This window comes from Schistocerca piceifrons, chromosome 10 (genome assembly GCF_021461385.2).
Source record: "Schistocerca piceifrons isolate TAMUIC-IGC-003096 chromosome 10, iqSchPice1.1, whole genome shotgun sequence".
Classification (NCBI taxonomy): Eukaryota; Metazoa; Arthropoda; class Insecta; order Orthoptera; family Acrididae; genus Schistocerca; species Schistocerca piceifrons.
The window spans coordinates 84,423,279-84,446,024 of NC_060147.1; the positions used below are offsets into that span (position 1 = coordinate 84,423,279).

General features: G+C 37.9%; 1 protein-coding gene across 1 annotated transcript in view; it reads left to right on the plus strand.

The window, feature by feature from the left end:
• The window catches only part of LOC124718973 (unconventional myosin-Ia), a 784,983-nt gene that overhangs the window by 549,382 nt on the left and 212,855 nt on the right, over positions 1-22,746 (plus strand). Inside the window, 2 exon segments of the mRNA XM_047244645.1 lie at positions 9,488-9,600; positions 16,212-16,359. Of these exon segments, the coding sequence (XP_047100601.1) occupies positions 9,488-9,600; positions 16,212-16,359 (261 nt within the window).

The following is a 22,746-nucleotide window of genomic DNA, read 5'->3' on the forward strand; positions in this document are numbered from 1 at the left end:
TACTGCAAAAAAAAGCTATTAGGATAATTACTGGTTCTGCATATAAGGCACACTGTAAACCATTGTTCTGTGAACAGAAAGTCATGACTGTTATAAACTTGTACATATACTATGTTCTAATTTATACGAAGAAGAAATTACCAGAAACAAAAACCAGAGAAAATGTACACAGCCACAATACAAGAAGGAATAGGTGCCTCTATATTCCTTACCACAGGTTGTCAAAGTCACTCAACAGCTACGAAATCATGGGGTACAAATTATTTAATAAACTTCCTCAATCTGTTCAAGAATTACCTGAACAATTATTCAAACAAACAATTCATGACTGGCTAGTCCTCCACCCATTCTATGACATAAGACAATTTATCAACTGTAATATAATACTATAATGTTAACAAGAAACCTGTTGTTTCTTTCAAACTATTAATTGTATTTTAGTATGTATATGACGTTGTCTATTGCTGTAATGGCCGAATGACAATAAAATAATAATAATAATAATAATAATTATTATTATTATTATTATTATTATTATTATGATCACAAAGCTAAATCTATATCTATATAAATAAAAATGTAAATGTTTGTTTGCACAAAATCTTAAATTACTGAAAGTTCTTCACTGTTTGCTTTAAAATTTTCGCACAACATTGCATTCAAATACATGCATGCTTTTATATACTTACTGGAAGGCCATCTTATAATACATGAATACATATTTAAAATATAAACGAGAAACATTGTTACCAAAACTCTCGAAAAGCTGTTGAGCATTTATTTCAAATTTTTATGGGATGCTCTAATACACATTCATAATGACGTAGGCTATATATTTTTTGAAACAACAATGTACAGATTTTCTGTTAAAACCAACTACGAGAAACAAAATACTGTGCTGTGCTTTGCTCTGCTGTGAATATGTACGGATTTGTTTTCTTTCTTGCAATCAGTTTTAACCATGATACTAGAATATGTGAATCATTAGAAATATTGTTTTCCCCACACATATTCTTTTTTATTACATGTATATTTAAACAAAAATTTTATACTCAATAATGTGCTGTTTTGTTTTCTTCCTCTCAGTCGTTTTTTACTGAAAACAAATTAGTTGTATTGACACGTTCTCTGCTTATGGTTAGAATGTACTAAGGAATCTGTATTTGCAATAACAACAAACTAAGGCCAAGATCAGAAAAAGAATGAGGAGAAGGTGGATAAAGAAAGGGAAAGGGGGGGATGGCCGTGGAGACGGGGAAGGAGGACATCGACAGAGAGAGGCAGAGGAGGAGATGGGTAGAGAGAAGGGAGAGAAGGAGATCAGGATATAAGCTATGCAGATGACGCATCAATCTTATTTTATGGGAGTAAATCTACTGAGCTAGAATCTCTTGCTACTAGTGGTGTAACAGAAGTAACAAAATACTTCAATGATCAGGGACTCAAGGTGAATGTCACCTAATCTCAGTTACTGACATTTAAAACAGACAGTTCTCACCACAACAATATGAATAGTGTGTGTAATATCTCTGCAACAGAAAATGGTAACTATAAATTACTGGGTGTGTATGTTGATGAAAATTTGTGGTGGACATACCACATTAATTTCGTATGCAGAAAAGTCAGTAGTGCCATATATCTCCTCAGCCAGCTCGCAAAAATACTTTTTAGCCGAGCACTGAAATTAGTATATTATGGAACACTTTTCCCCTTTCACAATTACGGAATTGAACTGTGGGGCTGTGCAGCTGGTGTAAATTTAAAAAGAATACTACTACTACAGAAAAGAGCAATAAGACATATACAAAGTAAACCAACAGAAGCTATCAAGGGCAGTGATGTACATGATCACAACACTAGAACAAAGTGTAACTATTTCTGTAACAGAACAACATTAAAAATAACTGATGGAAGTCCATATATCAGTGGTTTGATTTGGTATAACTGGCTACCAAACTCTCTAAGAATGTACACGAGGAATGTTTTTAAAACAAAATTAAAATCTTTTCTAATAGAAAAATGTTTATATTCTTTCAATGAATTTTAAGATAGTGATTGTAACATGAGGCATTAGCATTGTAACATGAGGCATTAGCATTGTAACATGAGGCATTGTAATGTGATAAATGTAGAAAATAGACATAAGAAGCAACAGCTACAGAGTATAGTGTATTTTATAAGTGTAAGTATAACCATAGTATTAAGTCTGACATTTGCAAAAGCCATCACTACGATGGCTTCACGCAAAGAAAATGTTAATAAATAAATAAATATATTTTCAAATCCCATACAAATTTAGCAGTTGTGCAGCATTGCTATATTCACTAGTAATAAAATAAAGTTTGCTAAATCCTGGTAAAGCAGCCCCTGTATTAGACAGGATAAACACTAGTGCAAAGAAAGAAAGGAAGAAAGAAAGAAAGAAGTAATGCTGTTTTGTAGACAAATTGAACAAAAACCAAATCGTGATTGGTTGCTACTGTATATTATCACAGGACAGTCACAGTTTTGCCAAACCTTCAATATTTGATAGGATGCTATTAACTGAAAAATATTGCAGATATTTTATAATAACTGTGAGATGGGAATGTGCATTTCACTCCAGTTGAAAGAAGTTTCATTTTCATTTAGTGTTTTTCATTATTTTTGCAGTGTAGATTGTTGAAAATGTTTGATTCTTTCATAACTTTTGTACAGCACATTAATTCTGTGCTAAGCAAGATGTCTTTTTGTGGATAATGACAAACTTTTGGTACTTTTTAATGCCTTTTCTGCTCTCATATAATGAATAGAGCCCAGACACTCCCAGTGTGACGTCTGCTGCGTAGGCTGGCATGCACAATAGCTTTATGGTGTGGCTGACACCCCTAACAACATGTGATGGATGATGCATTGTTAGGACCGAGGCTTTCAGCAAGCGACATCCATTTATCTTGCGTTTTTAATTTAAAAGCCCCTGAAAGGGAAACAAAAACAAGGGGCAGGTTTTTCTGATACTGCCACTACTAAAAGTACTTTGGTGAGGACAGTTGAGCAGTTTTTATTGAATTTACATTAACTCATTAATTGCTGTGAGCTTATCTTTGGTCAAGTCTCAAAAAGGTTAAATTGTATCTTTTATTCAAGTGTCTAACTAGACAAAATATTAGGAACAAGGAATTGTATATAGTTCTCATGTCTAAATTCAGGACTGTAACTATTGTAGACTGATTAGTAATGGCCATATACACTTTTACTACTCAGATTGTAACTGCACACTGACAGATAATAGTTTAATTTAGTAGGGAAGCTTTCTTTTTGAAAAGAAGATCCATTCTCACACTGAAAGATGCATAACTATAATCATGGCCGGCTATAAATGAGTATCATAATGTCTGCATGTAGCTTAAAAGCCAGGAACCTATTTAGTTTTTATAATGGACTATCCAGATGCAGAAAAGTATATAAAATCAAATTCTCTCTTAATATTGCTGTTGCCACTACAACACTGATTACTTGTGTTGTTTCTGTTGGATGTAGATAGTAGTCAAATTTTTGCTGAAACTTGGGGTAGATACTTTTGCTACATGAAGTATCATTGTGCTTAAAATACACAAAAATGTCAGTAATATGATATATGAGATGTATGTTACATATGTAAACTTATGTGATGTGCCACTACATCTACTGTAGCTACTTTAACAAATCTTCTAAACAAAACTTCAGAGAGAATCATAATGCCATGGTATACACCCCCCCCATGAACCATGGACCTTGCCGTTGGTGGGGAGGCTTGCGTGCCTCAGCGATACAGATAGCCGTACCGTAGGTGCAACCACAACAGAGGGGTATCTGTTGAGAGGCCAGACAAACGTGTGGTTCCTGAAGAGGGGCAGCAGCCTTTTCAGTAGTTGCAAGGGCAACAGTCTGGATGATTGACTGATCTGGCCTTGTAACAATAACCAAAACGGCCTTGCTGTGCTGGTACTGCGAACAGCTGAAAGCAAGGGGAAACTACAGCCGTAATTTTTCCCGAGGGCATGCAGCTTTACTGTATGATTACATGATGATGGCGTCCTCTTGGGTAAAATATTCCGGAGGTAAAATAGTCCCCCATTCGGATCTCCGGGCGGGGACTACTCAAGAGGATGTCGTTATCAGGAGAAAGAAAACTGGCGTTCTACGGATCGGAGCGTGGAATGTCAGATCCCTTAATCGGGAAGGTAGGTTAGAAAATTTAAAAAGGGAAATGGATAGGTTGAAGTTAGATATAGTGGGAATTAGTGAAGTTCAGTGGCAGGAGGAACAAGACTTCTGGTCAGGTGACTACAGGGTTATAAACACAAAATCAAATAGGGGTAATGCAGGAGTAGGTTTAATAATGAATAGGAAAATAGGAATGCGGGTAAGCTACTACAAACAGCATAGTGAACGCATTATTGTGGCCAAGATAGTTACGAAGCCCACACCTACTACAGTAGTACAAGTTTATATGCCAACTATCTCTGCAGATGACGAAGAAATTGAAGAAATGTATGATGAAATAAAAGAAATTATTCAGATTGTGAAGGGAGACGAAAATTTAATAGTCATGGGTGACTGGAATTCGAGTGTAGGAAGAGGGAGAGAAGGAAACATAGTAGGTGAATATGGACTGGGGGACAGAAATGAAAGAGGAAGCTGCCTGGTAGAATTTTGCACAGAGCACAATATAATCATAACTAACACTTGGTTTAAGAATCATGAAAGAAGGTTGTATACATGGAAGAACCCTGGAGATACTAAAAGGTATCAGATAGATTATATAATGGTAAGACAGAGATTTAGGAACCAGGTTTTAAATTGTAAGACATTTCCAGGGGCAGATGTGGACTCTGACCACAATCTATTGGTTATGACTTGTAGATTAAAACTGAAGAAACTGCAAAAAGGTGGGAATTTAAGGAGATGGGACCTGGATAAACTAAAAGAACCAGAGGTTGTACAGAGATTCAGGGAGAGCATAAGGGAGCAATTGACAAGAATGGGGGAAATAAATACAGTAGAAGAAGAATGGGTAGCTTTGAGGGATGAAGTAGTGAAGCCAGCAGAGGATCAAGTAGGTAAAAAGACGAGGGCTAGTAGAAATCCTTGGGTAACAGAAGAAATATTGAATTTAATTGATGAAAGGAGAAAATATAAAAATGCAGTAAGTGAAACAGGAAAAAAGGAATACAAACGTCTCAAAAATGAGATCGACAGGAAGTGCAAAATGGCTAAGCAGGGATGGCTAGAGGACAAATGTAAGGATGTAGAGGCCTATCTCACTAGGGGTAAGATAGATACCGCCTACAGGAAAATTAAAGAGACCTTTGGAGATAAGAGAACGACTTGTATGAATATCAAGAGCTTAGATGGAAACACAGTTCTAAGCAAAGAAGGGAAAGCAGAAAGGTGGAAGGAGTATATAGAGGGTCTATACAAGGGCAATGTACTTGAGGACAATATTATGGAAATGGAAGAGGATGTAGATGAAGATGAAATGGGAGATTTGATACTGCGTGAAGAGTTTGACAGAGCACTGAAAGACCTGAGTCGAAACAAGGCCCCCGGAGTAGACAATGTTCCACTGGAACTACTGACGGCCGTGGGAGAGCCAGTCCTGACAAAACTCTACCATCTGGTGAACAAGATGTATGAAACAGGCGAAATACCCTCAGACTTCAAGAAGAATATAATGATTCCAATCCCAAAGAAAGCAGGTGTTGACAGATGTGAAAATTACCGAACTATCAGCTTAATATGTCACAGCTGCAAAATACTAACATGAATTCTTTACAGACGAATGGAAAAACTAGTAGAAGCCAACCTCGGGGAAGATCAGTTTGGATTCCGTAGAAACACTGGAACACGTGAGGCAATACTGACCTTACGACTTATCTTAGAAGAAAGATTAAGGAAAGGCAAACCTACGTTTCTAGCATTTGTAGACTTAGAGAAAGCTTTTGACAATGTTGACTGGAATACTCTCTTTCAAATTCTAAAGGTGGCAGGGGTAAAATACAGGGAGCGAAAGGCTATTTACAATTTGTACAGAAACCAGATGGCAGTTATAAGAGTCGAGGGACATGAAAGGGAAGCAGTGGTTGGGAAGGGAGTAAGACAGGGTTGTAGCCTCTCCCCGATGTTGTTCAATCTGTATATTGAGCAAGCAGTAAAGGAAACAAAAGAAAAATTCGGAGTAGGTATTAAAATTCATGGCGAAGAAATAAAAACTTTGAGGTTCGCCGATGACATTGTAATTCTGTCAGAGACAGCAAAGGACTTGGAAGAGCAGTTGAATGGAATGGACAGTGTCTTGAAAGGAGGATATAAGATGAACATCAACAAAAGCAAAACAAGGATAATGGAATGTAGTCTCATTAAGTCGGGTGATGCTGAGGGAATTAGATTAGGAAATGAGGCACTTAAAGTAGTAAAGGAGTTTTGCTATTTGGGGAGCAAAATAACTGATGATGGTCGAAGTAGAGAGGATATAAAATGTAGGCTGGCAATGGCAAGGAAAGCGTTTCTGAAGAAGAGAAATTTGTTAACATCCAGTATTGATTTAAGTGTCAGGAAGTCGTTTCTGAAAGTATTCGTATGGAGTGTAGCCATGTATGGAAGTGAAACATGGACGATAAATAGTTTGGACAAGAAGAGAATAGAAGCTTTCGAAATGTGGTGCTACAGAAGAATGCTGAAGATTAGATGGGTAGATCACATAACTAATGAGGAAGTATTGAATAGGATTGGGGAGAAGAGAAGTTTGTGGCACAACTTGACCAGAAGAAGGGATCGGTTGGTAGGACATGTTCTGAGGCATCAAGGGATCACCAATTTAGTATTGGAGGGCAGCGTGGAGGGTAAAAATCATAGAGGGAGACCAAGAGATGAATACACTAAGCAGATTCAGAAGGATGTAGGTTGCAGTAGGTACTGGGAGATGAAAAAGCTTGCACAGGATAGAGTAGCATGGAGAGCTGCATCAAACCAGTCTCAGGACTGAAGACCACAACAACAACAACATGGTATACACATTACCTTATTAAATTTAAGCGCAGAAAAGTGTGTAATTTAGCATGCTTCCTGAAAACTTGTTGTCATATTCCTCTTGTGGGTAGTGGGAATAAAGTACTGCACATCTTTGTAACATAATTGACCTCGGTGACACAGGAGCCAAGTCAGAGGACAAGCATGCCCCAGGAGCAGGGTTCAAATCCCCGTCTGACCATCCAGAATTAGGTTAAATTCATTAAGCATAAATTCATTAAGCATAACTCTGGAACTGTTACTGTGAGGAGCACTTGCCCAAATTCATTTCCCCCACTTTTCCCTATTCCTTTGTCAGCTTGTGCTTTGTCTCTGATGATTTTGATCTTGCTGTGTGGTTAATTCTATTCATTCTTTCATGTCTAAAATAGCAGCTACGTTAATTTGAAGAAAGAAACACTAAAATGTATTGCAAATTTTTATTAAGAGATGCATTTAGCGTAGTGGATGTTTCATTGAGACAGTAGTAGTTCAGTGACTTCAGAGAATTGACCATGTCAGTCACATTTTTATATTTTTGCTCATATGTATGTTAATAACACATACAATTATAATTTTATGCTGCATATATTGGACAGCAGCAGTATTGAACTATTAATTTTTCTGTAAATACTATGTCACCAGAGGTTGAAGTTTGATAAACTGAGACAGTTAAGATTTTTGTGTGTGGGTTGCAGTACCAGCAACTTCGAATGTACCTTCAAGGGATATTTTGATAAGTAAGGTCTGTGACTGAGAACTGTGTATCAAAGTTGCTTTTAATGTAGATTGAGACCATACCATGTGAAATATTTGTTCTGCAATAGCTAACAACTAGCAAGTATGCATGAGGAAAACAAAAGTCTTCCTTCAAGCCAGCATTGCAGTAAATAGACTTTACTTCTAAGAGATTGTAGATTTATATGAAGAAGAAGAAACTTGTTGTTGACACTGAAAAGTATTTTGATTTTTCTTGGTCTTCATTTATTTTCACTAGATGGACTAGAACAGCACAATTATGTGAATGAATTGATCTACTGCAGTTCCCTCTTACATGTAATTTGTACCCCTCCTTCCTCTGTAATGTTGATTTCTTTAAACAGGAGGTAATGAGCTTGACAGAAAGACTGTCTTTTAAAACCAGTCTTTTGCCTTCATTTATAATTTTGTTTATCTATTGACAGAAATTTCTTGCCATGGTCATTTAAATGTTCACCATATCACTACATTGCATTTGGCATAAATGGAACAGCATTGTCTGATTTTAATATTATGTATCAGGTCTGTTTGTCAACATGTAAATTAAAGATTAGGTATCATCACAAAAACAGTGTTCATCTTATTTATGTCCAAACAAATTCTTGGAACCTGTCGGAAATTTCCATTACAAACTTCTAGGACCTGTAGAGGGGAGTGAGTACATAATATTTTGAATAGGAACCCGTGTCTATAAACATTACATTTCTGTTCTACACCAGTTTCAATTCAGATGTATGACACATCTACTTCCGCTTTAGGAACTGAATTAGGTGTGACACAGTATCATTATTAGGTAACAATTCAAAAGGAAATGTAACAAAACAACCATTTATTACTTAAGCACATTTGTTTGTATTAACACTTAAACATTAGGTGTTTACATTATTCCAAAAGAAAAAAGAACCCAGCATACCTTGTGTACAGAACAGTACTAACGCATTACAACAGCGGCTCGATGTGGCAACCATCAATATTGTTACAGACATTGTATCTATGGAGCACATTCTGGTACACACTGTCCTTGCCTCCTGGCATCTCTTCAACTTCTTGTGCAGCGACAAGAACTCTTGTGAGCAAATCTTCCTCTGTCTGTACAGGAGTCTCACAAATTAAACTTTGCATACGACCCCCCAAGAAGTAATCCATAAGTGTTAAATCCCGCAATCGCAGTGGCCATGTGGGTGGACCACCTAGGCCTATCCATCTTTCACCATTTCTGTTGAGATGTCTCCAAATCGCACATCTGAAGCAAGGTACTGACACATTTCCTGATGGACATTCAGTGATACATCATCTTGTCTACCCTATTGCATATCAGGACAACCAACTCTGACCATTGTAGAATGGAATCATACATTTCCAGATGTGGGTTCCTGTTCAAAATATTGTGTACTCACTCCCCTCTACGAGTCCCAGAAGTTTGTAATGGGAATTTCCAAACACCCTGTATAATTTTTGGCTTTATTATGTGCTACATTGTTTGCACTAGTCACACGAACTGTATAGTCACTGTCCTTTAGTAAATTCTCAATAACATTTTTCGTCCTCACGCCCTGTGTGTATCTTGAGGAACAATCACATGTCAATTATAGAGATGCATGTATTTGTGAGACAACAATTACTATAGAAAAATAAATGCATAAAAAGATATACTGCAGCAGCATTTTATTGTGAATTATCTCGGATGGTTATATTTCAGAACAGCTGAAGCTGCAACGCAACCTGGATAATTACAGCTTCTTACGCAACAGCAACAATCGCTGCCACGGTCCTGACAGTATAGACGATCGACATGATTTCCAAGTCACCAGGGTTTGTTTACTTTCTTTACACTTACTAGTTTTTAGTGGTTTTTCCTATATTTTACAGCTTCCATAAAAATTTCTATTATAAAACTAGATATAATCCTAAACAGTCAGCACCCAGCTTGGTAGAAATCAATTATGTGTTCTTTAGACATTAGAAATCAGAGAAATTTACAATTTCTGATCAAAAGTAACCAGACACCCTCATGTAATACAGATTTGATTGCTAGATGTTACAAGAGACAGTCCTATCAGTATAAAAGGAGCCAGGGAGCACTGTGCTGTCAGTAGAGTAACAGTAGCAGCAGCAGCATTGGTCGCTCAGGTTACCTCAGTGACTTAGAACATAGACTAGTCATTGGATGTCACCTAATTCACAAATCTATGAGGGACGTTTCAAACCTTCTGAAGCTTGTTAGTTTCTCCATGTGATGATTCCGCCACTGTTTGTTGAGTTACTGAAAAATCGCTCCAGTTGCTGTTGAGAACATTGCTGATTCCACTATTGTATTCTGACTGATTTGATGAAGCCCACCGAGTTTCTCTCCTGTGCCAGCCTCTTCATCTCAGAGTAGCACTTGCAATCTATGTCCTCAATTACTTTCTGAATGTATTCCTCTACAATTTTATCCTCTACAGCTCCCTCTAGGTCCATGAAAGTTATTCCCTGATTTCTTAAAAGATTTCCACTCATCCAGCCCCTCCTTCTTGTCAGTGTTATCCGTATATTCCTTTCCTTGATGATTCTCTGGAGAACCATTTCATTCCTTACCTTATCAGTCCAGAGTATAAAATGACATTATAAAGGCTGAATAGTTCGCCATTCAGCCTGTATAGTGTCATTTTATACTCTTATCTGTACTTATATTCTATCTATATACTCTAGCTCAGCATTCTTACCCGAGCTGCCAGAGTTGGCAGTCATGTGTGTGAGGCGTGCTTGCTTGTGTGAATGAATGGTGTGTATTTCTCTTTCTTGTTCTCATGTAGGCTATGGCTGGAAGCTAATGTGTAAGTGTTTGTAATTGTGGCTGTCTGCTACTTAATATTCCATTTTTACATAAGTAGCGGTCTATCTTCTCCTACATTGTTGATATTCCTACTTGTACTTATAGTATACAGATGGAAGCCATTTTTCTCATCTTTTTTATATACAATTTTTATATATCTGCCATGTTTATGGCAATTTTCAGAACTTCCGCCATTTTTTCCCCAACATTTGAGGCTTTAATGAAAGTATTTTCCATCGCTGGACACTCCTTTCCCCCATCTTTTGGGCACTGTACGAAACCCGCATCAAAAAAATTTTTCTTCTGTTGAAGCGATCCACAAATCGATCCAATTTGTGATTTCTTTGTGAGATCAAAAGTGTTGGTCAGCCAGGCCATGCACCATTGATCTAAACAGGTGATAGTCAGAGGGAGCAATATCTGGAGAATATGGCGGGAGAAGTACGACTTCCCATTTTAACGTTTCCAAGTACGTTTTGACCCCTTCTGCAATGTGGGGTCAAGTGTTGTCATGCTGCAAAATCACTTTATCATGCCTCTCACTGTATTGTGGCCATTTGTCTTTTAATGCTCTGCTCAAATGCATTAATTGCATTCAATAACAAGCACATGCGATTGTTTCACTTGGTTTTAACACCTCGTAGTACACAACACCGAGCTGGTCCCACCAAATGCAGAGCATGATCTTGTAGCCATGAATATTTGGTTTGGCCGTTTACATTGAAGCATGGCTGGGATATCCCCATGATTTTTTGCATTTAGGGTTATTGTAATGAACCAATTTTTCATCACCAGTGACAATGCGATGCAAAATACCTTCCGTTTTTGCCTCTGAAGCAACTGTTCACAAACACACAAATGCTGTTCAACGTCTCTTGGTTTCAGCTCACATGGGACCCAAGTTCCTTCTTTCTGAATCGTGCCCATAGACTTGAGACATTTTGAAATGGCTTGCTGTGTCACTTCCACTAATCATGCCAATTCTTCTTGAGTTTGGCATGGGTCTTCACTAAGCAATGTCTCCAATTCTGCATCTTCGAAAACATTCACTCACTATGCCAGACTACGACTTTAAAAATCACTGTTCTTGAAGCACTGAAACCACTCATGACATGTTCTTTCATTAATAGCGTCCCTACCATACGTACTTGAGAGCATTTGCTGAGACTCAGCCACTGTTTTCTTCATATTGAAACAAAACAGTAACACCGCCCGCAAATGACGATAATTAGACTCGTAAACTGACATTTTCAATCAAGAACAACTTTATGATGCAGACACAAATCGACTAATGTTTGAATGAGGTTATGTTGACTGAGGTCCAAGCTAACTGCCTGACGTCTGCGATTTATTTCTTTCGACCGCTACTTACCGTTGTCGCCACCTATCGGCAAATGGCACAAGCAATGTTGTACACCTTGTAAAAGCCAGAACTGGTTGTTGTTGTTGTGGTCTTCAGTCCTGAGACTGGTTTGATGCAGCTCTCCATGCTACTCTATCCTGTGCAAGCTTCTTCATGTCCCAGTACTTACTGCAACCTACAGCCTTCTGAATCTGTTTAGTGTATTTATCTCTTGGTCTCCCTCTACGATTTTTACCCTCCACACTGCCCTCCAATGCTAAATTTGTGATCCCTTGATGCCTCAGAATATGTCCTACCAACCGGTCCCTTCTTCTTGTCAAGTTGTGCCACAAACTCCTCTTCTCCCCAATTCTGTTCAATACTTCCTCATTAGTTATGTGATCTACCCATCTAATCTTCAGCATCCTTCTGTAGCACCACATTTTGATAGCTTCTATTCTCTTCTTGTCCAAACTATTTATCGTCCATGTTTCACTTCCATACATGACTACACTCCATACAAATACTTTCAGAAACGGCTTCCTGACACTCGATGTTAACAAATTTCTCTTCTTCAAAACGCTTTCCTTGCCATTGCCAGTCTACATTTTATATCCTCTCTTCTTCGACCATCATCAGTTATTTTCCTCCCCAAATAGCAAAACTCCTTTACTACTTTAAGTATCTCATTTCCTAATCTAATTCCCTCAGCATCACCTGACTTAATTCGACTACATTCCATTATCCTCATTTTACTTTTGTCATTGTTCATCGTATATCCTCCTTTCAAGACACTGTCCATTCCATTCAACTGCTCTTCCAAGTCCTTTGCTGTCTGTGACAGAATTACAATGTCATTGGCAAACCTCAAAGTTTTTATTTCTTCTCCATAGATTTTAATTCCTACTCCGAATTTGTCTTTTGTTTCCTTTACTGCTTGCTCAATATACGGATTGAATAACATTGGGGAGAGGCTACAACCCTGTCTCACTCCCTTCCCAACCACTGCTTCCCTTTCATGCCCCTTGGCTCTCATAACTGCCATCTGGTTTCTGTACAAATTGTAAATAGTCTTTCACTCCCTATATTTTACCCCTGCCACCTTTAGAATTTGAAAGATAGAACTGGTAATACAGTCACTAAAGTTCTCAACAGGAAGTGGAGCAGTTTTTCATTAATTCTTCTAAAGCTGCACGGGTTGCCGTTTGCGATGTGATTGTGAAGCGGAAACGTGAAGAAGCAACCACAGCTGAAACAGGATCAAGCAGACCTCATGTACTGACACACAGCAACAGTAGAGCACTGTAGAGAGTGTATTTAAAAAATCACATTAGTTCAGTTGAAAGAATCACTTCTGACTTCCAAAGTGTTCCAGCAGTCCAGCTAGCACAATGACTGTCTGTGAAGAGTTAAAAAGATTGGGTACAGTGGCCAAGCAGAGCCTTATAAGTCACATATTTTACCAATCATTGCCAACTGATGTTTGTGATAGTGTAAAGAGTGATGGCACTGGACAGTGGATGACTGGAAAGGAGTGATTTGAAGTGATTAATTATGTTTCATCTGGTGGAAATTCATTGGAAATGTTTAAGTTGAGTGTGTGCCTGGAGAATGTTACCCACCATCATGTGTCGTGTTGGCAGGGAAGTACAGAGGAGGTGATTTTACAGTGTGGGTGTGTCTTTTCTGTTTAGGTTGCGATCCCATATTGCACATAAAAAGACGCTAAATGTAGAACGATATGAACACATTTTATAGTGGGGATGATTGTTGATAGTTTCAGCATAACAATGCATCCTGTCATAAAGAAGCTCTGTGGGGCAATGGTTTGTGGACAGTATCATACGAGGGGCATTTGAAAAGTCCGTGCAAAAATAAAAACTATTTATGTGTTTGGGGTAAACCTTTTTTATTCTTCAACAGTCTCCTTTTAGACACTTTGTCCAATGTTATTCTTATTTGTTGATCCCTTCCAAATAATAGGAATTGTCCAAGTCTGCAAAATAGCAATTAGTTGCTGCAATCACCTCCTCGTTTGAATAAAATCTTTGTCCTGCCAGCCATTTCTTCAAATTAGGGAACAAATAGTAGTCCGAGGGAGCCAAGTCTGGAGAAAAGGGGGATGTGAAACGACCTGGAATAGTATTTCCAATAATTTTGCGACCAGAACTGCTGAGGTGTGTGCCGGTGCATTGTCGTGATGGAAAAGGACTTTTTTGCCTTGCAGCTCAGTTTTCAGACAGTCCAAAAACGATGAATAATATGCACCTGTAATAGTTTTACCCTTTTTGTAGGTAGTCGATGAGGATTATCCCTTGCGAATCCTGAAATACAGTCGCCTTAACCTTTCTGGCTGAAGGAATGGTCTTCACCTTTTTTGGTGCAGGTTCTCCCTTGGTAACCCATTGTTTAGATTGTTGTTTGGTCTCAGGAGTGTATTAATGTATCCACAGTGACGAAACAATGCTTAAAGTCCTGCGGATTCTTCCTTAACAGCTGCAAACCATCGTAGGAACACTCCACACGACACCGTTTTTGGTCAAGCGTGAGCAATCGTGGAACCCATCTTGCGGATAGCTTTCTCATGTCCAAATGCTTATGCAAAATATTATGTACCCATTCATTCGAGATACCCACAGCACTAGCAATCTCACACACCTTAACTCTTCTGTCATCCATCACGATATCATGGATTTTATCAATGATTTCTGGAGTCGTAACCTCCACAGGGCGTCCAAAATGTTCAGCATAACTTGTGCCCATATGACCTCTCCAAAAATTTTGAAACCAGTTATAAACTGTTCTAATCGAAGGCGCAGAGTCACTGTAATGTTTATCAAGCTTCTCTTTAGTCTCCTGAGGCATTACGCCTTTCATAAAGTAATGTTTAATCACCACACGAAATTCTTCTTCGTCCATCTTTTGACAATCACTTGACTTCCTTGACTCACACGAATGCCAAACACAACAAAATAGCCCAACATGGCTGAAACTTGGTGTGCGTTCTTTCCAAAGATGCTATTAACTAAACATGACCTGTATACACACCAGTGGTGCCATCTCTCGGACTTTGCACAGACTTTTCAAATGTCCCTCACAGCTGAAATGGACTAGTCTTCCAGAGTCCTGACCTGAACCCACCGAAACACCTTCAGGATGAGTTACAACATTTACTTAACAAGAAACCCCAGCATCCAACATCACTACCTTCTTGTATTTCAGCTCATGATAAAGAATGGGCTGCAATTCCTTCAGACATTCAGGCACCTCATTTGAAGTGTCCCCAACTTAGTGCAGCCCATCAAAAAGGTGAAGGTTGGGCACACTCCATATTAATGCCCACAAATATGTGTCCTGATACTTAAGATCAGATAGTGTATGACCAGACATTCAAATAATAATTATAAATACAGGAAACAAGATAGAAGGTGTAATGACAGTGTTTGTTCAGTGATGTGGGAACCGAAAATTCTCACTGAAATATGCACAAGAAAGATAAAAATACCAGCTTCAAACCAAAGCAACTAAAGTGCCTGCATCGATTTTAAGCTTGCATGTGTGTTATTTCTCTACGTGCAAGGCACAAAAGGTACTGTTCTCTTGTCTGCGTGTTCGGTGTTAAATTGTATCACTTAAAGAAAGATGGAAGAATTGCAAGCATTCAGACCCAGTAATTCTTTCGTCAAGAAATAGACAGGAGCTACAGATGGAAGAAAGAGAAAGTGTAAGTGAGACAAGTCATTCAGATCCAAGGACTGAGATGAACTGGAATCAATAACTTTCATTTTTAAGTTCTACCATGCTCTATTCAGCTGTCCCTGTTGTAAATCATAATTCTGAGTGAATTTACGGTAAACACTTTTGACAAGACTCATATCATCTGTACATTCTTTTTCTGAATTACAATTCAGAAAAAGAATGTACAGATGATATGAGTCTTGTCAAAAGTGTTAACCCTTTTGTTTATACCTATTAAGATCTTCACTCTGTTAGCAGTTTTTATTACTAGTAAACCTTCACTTTCCCAATATTCATATGGTTCATATTTCATTTTGGGCTAACCTTTTTGACACATCTGCAGTGGTTTATACGTGAACATTAAAACACTAGTGGTTTTATTGTTAAATACTGCTGTGTATGTATTTCATATAAAACTCCTTTACTTTCGTTTTGTACAAGTATGAGATGATGGGAAAGAAATAATGTATTGTCTTAATGGTTTACAAAAGAAGATAATTTAAGATTAGACTACTCATTTTGTTGCAGAGAGCTATGGATACGCTGGGGTTCATGCAGGATGAGGTGATGAGTGTCTTCAAGATTGTTGCTTCCGTACTGAAGCTAGGCAACATCACTTTTGTGCCAACGAATAATATTGATGGCACAGAAGGCTGTACTGTAAACAATGATTATGGTGAGAATTTATACTTTTCAGTATTGTTTTATACCAGATAATATGTTAAAAATGAGACAGTTCTTTCAACTGGTGGCATACTAGCTAGAATTACAAAAAAATTATATAATTTTTATAACTTTATTATTGGAAGCTAGGACCAAATGTTATTCATACACATCACATCCTGTTGTTCTTCCACAATGCTGTGGGTACAGTTCTGAAACATTATTGTGAGGGAAAGGCAACACTTCACAATATAGAGGACACATTGAGCAGCAACTGGGCACATAATGCAGTACTATAAAGTTCTGGGCGCAATGTAAAAAATGGAAGGAGTAAACGTAATAGTTCAACTGCTGCTCTGTTGATAGGCACAGAAATTAGTGTGATATCTGTGCTAAGTTTTTGGATAGTGTTAACTGATAAACAAAAATGTACACATACACATATGTGACTGCATTGTCCCAGCACTGTAGCCCAGCTGCTGAAACCGAGTTTTGTTACCAGAAACAAAAAACATTAAGGAACAAATGTGCTCGGTAGTGAGTGTAAGAGTTGCAGGTGTCTTAAAGGCCCAGGACTGGGCCCAGTCAGATGAGACATTTTTGAAATATATCCCTGTGGTCACACTACACGTGTCCGAGTGCCAGCTGAGTTCATTCCATACCTTCTGTAGGAACATCTTGTCATCACAGTGACATTGATGCATTCCATGAGCAGGTCCAGTGTTATTAGCAGCAGTGGTATGTAAATGTGGTCCTTAAGGCCAGGTTCTCATTCAAATGAGCAAGAAAGTAGGCAAAGTTTGGAACGTTTATTTTTTTGAAACAATAAAAAACGATACAAAGGAACTGTTTGGGGATTATGATTGGTCATACTTTGAACTTTATTTTAGATTTCCAATTTTTTTTAAAAAATTACATCCGTAGTTATGGTTTGGTCAAGGGCCTGTGAGTTTGAAGTACGCAGACTGCGTGCAGTGTAGCCCCTCAGGACTTATCTGAAATAAAAAATAGATAACATCTGTTGATACTAAATTAAATTCAGGGGAGTTTATACCTACTCAAAATGAAATAATCTTAAATTTAACAATTTGGTACCAACTCAAACTTTGAGTTCGATTTTTGTTTTTTTCCCACTCTTTATGGCTTCACAAAAAATAGTTAATAATAACAAATTTCATGTGTTGTAGGTATAAACTCCCAGAAAAGTGTTTACTTCTCTGGCATCAAAGGTAGATGTTAATAAGTTGAACCGTTTTTATTTTATGCTGTATGCAGTTCTGGAAAATTGTTTCTCAAAAAAACTAGTATAAAAATTAAGGAAAACTTTTATATGTATTATTAGTTCAATTTGCATAAAATTACACATTATTATATATTTTTGATGTCACTGAACACAAATCTGAAGTTCGATTTTCAAAATTCAAAATGGCTCATTAGCAATTTCTTTGTTCTTCTTGAGGAGAAAAGCTGATCTGGCTGACTGGATATGCTGCATTTGGCAGCTTCCACACATTGTTTATCAGCTTTTTTTGGCGAGTGTTTGCATGCATACTGCAGTACAAATCATTTTGTAAACATGTGTGCTGTCACAGCAAGTTTTCTACCTGAGCCAGGCATCTCTGGTTTAGAGTGTCTCATGGCAGCTGTGACACAGTTTTGAACAATAGGCTGTAGAAACTTTTGCAACACATGGATTAATAAACCTTTACGTCTCAACATTCTAGAAATGTATACTTCACAAAAAATTACTGTGAACCTAGCCTTAATGTACCCCCAAAGGAAAAACTGTTAAACTGTTGGGTCAGGCAATCTGCACATGAAGGAAACACAGGCACATCATATTCACCACTACACCCAATTGAGCAATGCAAAAGTTCGTCATTTAGGCAGTGACAAACATTGATGCTGCAATGCTACAATGAGGCGGTGTTCCATCACAGTATCTTCCACACAGTTCATGACTTTTGTGGACCATTTTTTGGACTGCATACAAAATTTTCCCTTACGCTCTTCACAGTTGCATCTGGAACACTTGGTAAGCCAGTACTTTTCTGTTTACAGAGGCAACTAGTATCCCTAAATTGTCTATACCAATGCACAATGCTCTGTTTACATGGAAGTTCTGTTTCATAATTACTCTTGAATGCCCACTGCACTATTGTAACAGATAAACATCTTGCATATTCCAACACACAAAAACTCTTTTCTTGCTTTGTTGGTTGGCACAGTGCAAACTAGGTGAGTTTTTGGTTCTATTTGTGCACCACTCCTGTTTGTACATTTAATACTTTGGAAAATATAAAATGAATCTACATCTACAGCTACATAGATACTCCACAAGTCACCATACGGACTGTGATGGAGGGTCCTCTGCTCAAATTCTAATTATTTCCTTTCCTGTTCCTCTTGCAAATAGAGCGAGTGAAAAACAACTGTCTATATGCTTCTGTATGAGCTTCTTGAATCTTATCTTCATGGTCCTTACGTGCAATGTATGTTAGCAGCAGTAGAATTGTTTGGCAGTCAGCTTCAGATACTGGTTCTCTAAATTTTCTCAATGGTGTTTCTCAAAAACAATGTCACCTTCCCTCCAGGAATTCCCATTTGAACTCTCCTAGGATCTCTGCAACATTTACATGTTGTTTGAACCTACCAGTAACAAATCTGGCAGACCACTTCTCCGCTTCTGAATTGCTTTGATCTCTTCCTTCAGTCCAACCTAGTATAGATCCCAAACACTTTTATCAGTACTCAAGAATATGTCACACCAACATCCTACATGTGGTCCCCTTTACAAGTGAACCACACTTTTCTAAAATACTCCCAATAAACCAAAGTTGACCATTCGTCTTCCCTGCCACAGTTCTCATATAATCCTTCCATTCCATTTCATATCGCTTTGTGATGTCGTGGTCAGATATTGAAATGACTTAACTGTGTCAACCAGGACACTAGTAATACTGTAACAGAACATTATAGGTTTGTTCTTCCTATACATCCACATTAACTTACATTTTTCCACATTTAGAACTAGTTGCCATTCATCTCACCAACTAGAAACCTCGTTTAAGTCATCTTGAATCATTTACAATAGCCCTGCATTGCCCATCTGGCCATGCAGGTGACATTGTCCTAATAACATGCACGCAAGAAGAATGAAAAGGTTTCAGATCCTGGAATTGGTGGCATCAATGTTTGGGCTTTAAATTAGTACTGAAAGACAGAATATGTATCCATAGGAAGTAAGATCCATAAATCCCAAGATCTGTCTGTAAACTATATCAGATGAAAGCATGTAAACAGTTAAAATATCTTGGAACAGTGTTTACTGCAGTAACATTAATGGAAGTGCAGATTAACACACACTGCAGGCGAGAAGCAGGTGCTGTAACTCTCTAAACCCTGTATTAAGATCTAGGGAGATCATCAACAACTAAAACTAAGACTCTATAAAACATATATGGCTGTCAAACCTGGAGGACTTAAAAACAAGACCATAAACAACTACTTACATTTGAGGAAAAGGTCCTCAGGAAAATATATGAACAGGTCTGGGTTCCAACGACTGGAGAATGAAGAATGAGCCAAAATACAGAACTATAACAACTGTGCAAGAAGCCTATTATCATTATAGTGATGAAAAGCAAAAGACTTCAGTTGGTGGACATGTAGTGACAATGAAACAAGTGAGATGGTCCAAAATTGCAATGGATTTGATCCCATAAGGGGGCAGAGCAGTGGGAGTAACTAGGGAGGGATGGACGGATGGATGGATGGTTGGATGGATGGATGGACCTACCTCACCTTGTTCACAGATGGAGAATTGAGGGGTATCATATTGTCTAACCCTGTGGGGCTGTGGTGGTGGGCTTTGCTGTTACAACAGCATGTGCGGACAAATTGTGCTCACTTTTTTGTGTATATTGGTTTTTTTGTTATTATTTTATATATAATTTATTTAATTTCTTTAAAAATGTAAACAGTTCTATGAAAAAGACAGATTGCTACTCACTGTAAACATGACATATTGAGTTGCAGACAGATACAACAAAAAGACCATTACACATCCAGCTTTCAGTCAAAGCCTTCTTCAGAAAAGAAAACACACACACACATTCCCACAAGTGGGGGCACACCTCACACACACACACACACACACACACACACACACGCACACGCACACGCACACACACACACACACGCACACACACACACACATGGCTGCTATCTCCGGCCACTGCAGCCAGAATGCAACTGCCGCGTTGAACAAAATCGACAATCTGGAATGGGATGGGAAGGATGGATAGCAGGTTATGAGTAGGGAGAGACAAGAGGGCTGCCTGGAGGAGCATGTAGGGACTAGACAGTGGTAGGACCAGACACAGTGTCAGGAGGCTGTGAGGAGGAGGAAGAGCGGGAAGGGGAAAAGATCAGTGGGTTTGTGGACGGTGAGAGGTATGCAGTGAGGGTGACTGGACGAGAGTATGGAGGAGGTGGATTGACTGAGGGGGAGGAAACTTCTGAGGTCGTCAGTCCCCTAGAACTTAGAACTACTTAAACCTAACTAACCTAAGGACATCACACACATCAATGCCTGAGGCAGGATTCGAACCTGCGACCGTAGCGGTCGCGCAGTTCCAGACTGTAGCGCCTAGAACCGCTCGGCCACTCCAGCCGGCCACCCAACTGTTTTCACCCCTTCTGTCCTATCACTTCCTCCCAGTTCACACTCCCTCACCCTCACTGTATGCCACTGTCTGCCAATGCACCCACTGATCTTTTCTTGTTTTGTGCTGATCTTCTTTTCAACAAAAAAAGAAAAAAAAAGAAAAACTTCTAAATGTGAACTTTAGGCCAAAAACCCTTTTTGTAGGGTAGAAAACACACATACCTTCACACAAGCACAAATCAGACACATACATCATCAGTGGCCAGAGTCAATGGTCGTGTGTGTGAGTTCTGCTTATGTGAGTGTTTTCTGCACAACAGAAAGGCCTTTTGGCCGAATGCTTAAATGTATAGCAGTCTTCCTTTTGTTGTGCCTCTTTGTGACTCAGTATCTCCTCTGCATCATGAGTAACAATCTGTCATTTCCATAATGTTGTCATTTCTCTTAAATTATTTGCATTCTGCCAGGAGTTTCTTTACTATAACCATGAATGTGAGAAAAGTGTCAAATCTCAGATTGTATGAGTTATTTTATTGTGATTAATGTGTGACATATCACATAGTTCAACAACAGATCAACTGGAAAACAAAAGTTTTTAAATGAGTGTGACATTTTTCCACTGTGGCCATAATTTTATTAGATATTCTCAATCACATCACAGACATACATCTAACTTCAGCATATTCAGATAGTACAAAGATTTTCATAATCAACTTGGGATGATCTAGCCAGAACAAAGAATTTGCTTACTCCTGACAAAGAATTAAAGAAGTGACTCCTAAGCAGACAAACTAAGACACTGTGATTATCAAATGTGAATTATGAACTTTTTCTAGTGCACTATTGGTGAGTATATATAATTTATGGTTACACACCAGAACATCTGAGAAACCCCTAGTGTCATTTCATTTATTTTAGTTACATCCATTTTTTTAAGTGAAGAATAAAATTAAATAAAAATATAAATTTTATTGTGAAGGAAAATAAAGAAACTAAAATAGTGACAATAATTATTTTAAGTAATTGCAGTTGTATGTTGGAACATTCCAGAATAAAAGTTGACTAGTTTTTCACAAATGTATTTTTAACGAAACAGAGTATTTGCTGACAAGAAGATGGTAAGAACCTTTTAAATCTGTTGATGACAATTTATTTTCACAATTTTTTTGTTTTTGACAAAATTTTCACTATTTGTTTTGCTTACAGAATTATGTTGCAGAATTTTTTACTTAACGAACATGCTTTTTTAATAATCCAGCTGCATTTACATGATCAAAAAGTAGATGATTAACTAATGAATTGTAGTGTTAAACAACTTAAGTTTACGTAAAATATGGGAAAGGCAACCACTTACCTATAAAGGACTGGTGTGTGGCACACCAAACCACTTTATAGAAAACTGTAAACGCTAGCTTTTGAGCTCTTGCTCTCTTTCTAGTGAGAGTACCCACATTCACTCACATAGTCACGTATACACCAAAACATACATGCTCACAGTAACAACTGCAAGCTGCGAGCAAGAGCTTGATAGTTAATTTTAACTATTTTCCATTATATGTTTCTGGTTGCCTTTCCTTTATTTTATGTATTTTTCAATCCAGGAATTTCCATAATTGTCATTTAAACAAAGTTTCATGAATTTGCAAGTTTACATGACATTTAGTAAGACTCAAACTAATTAAATAATGGAATGTTATGCTGTTTTTGACTTATGTTTATCTTCAAAAATCA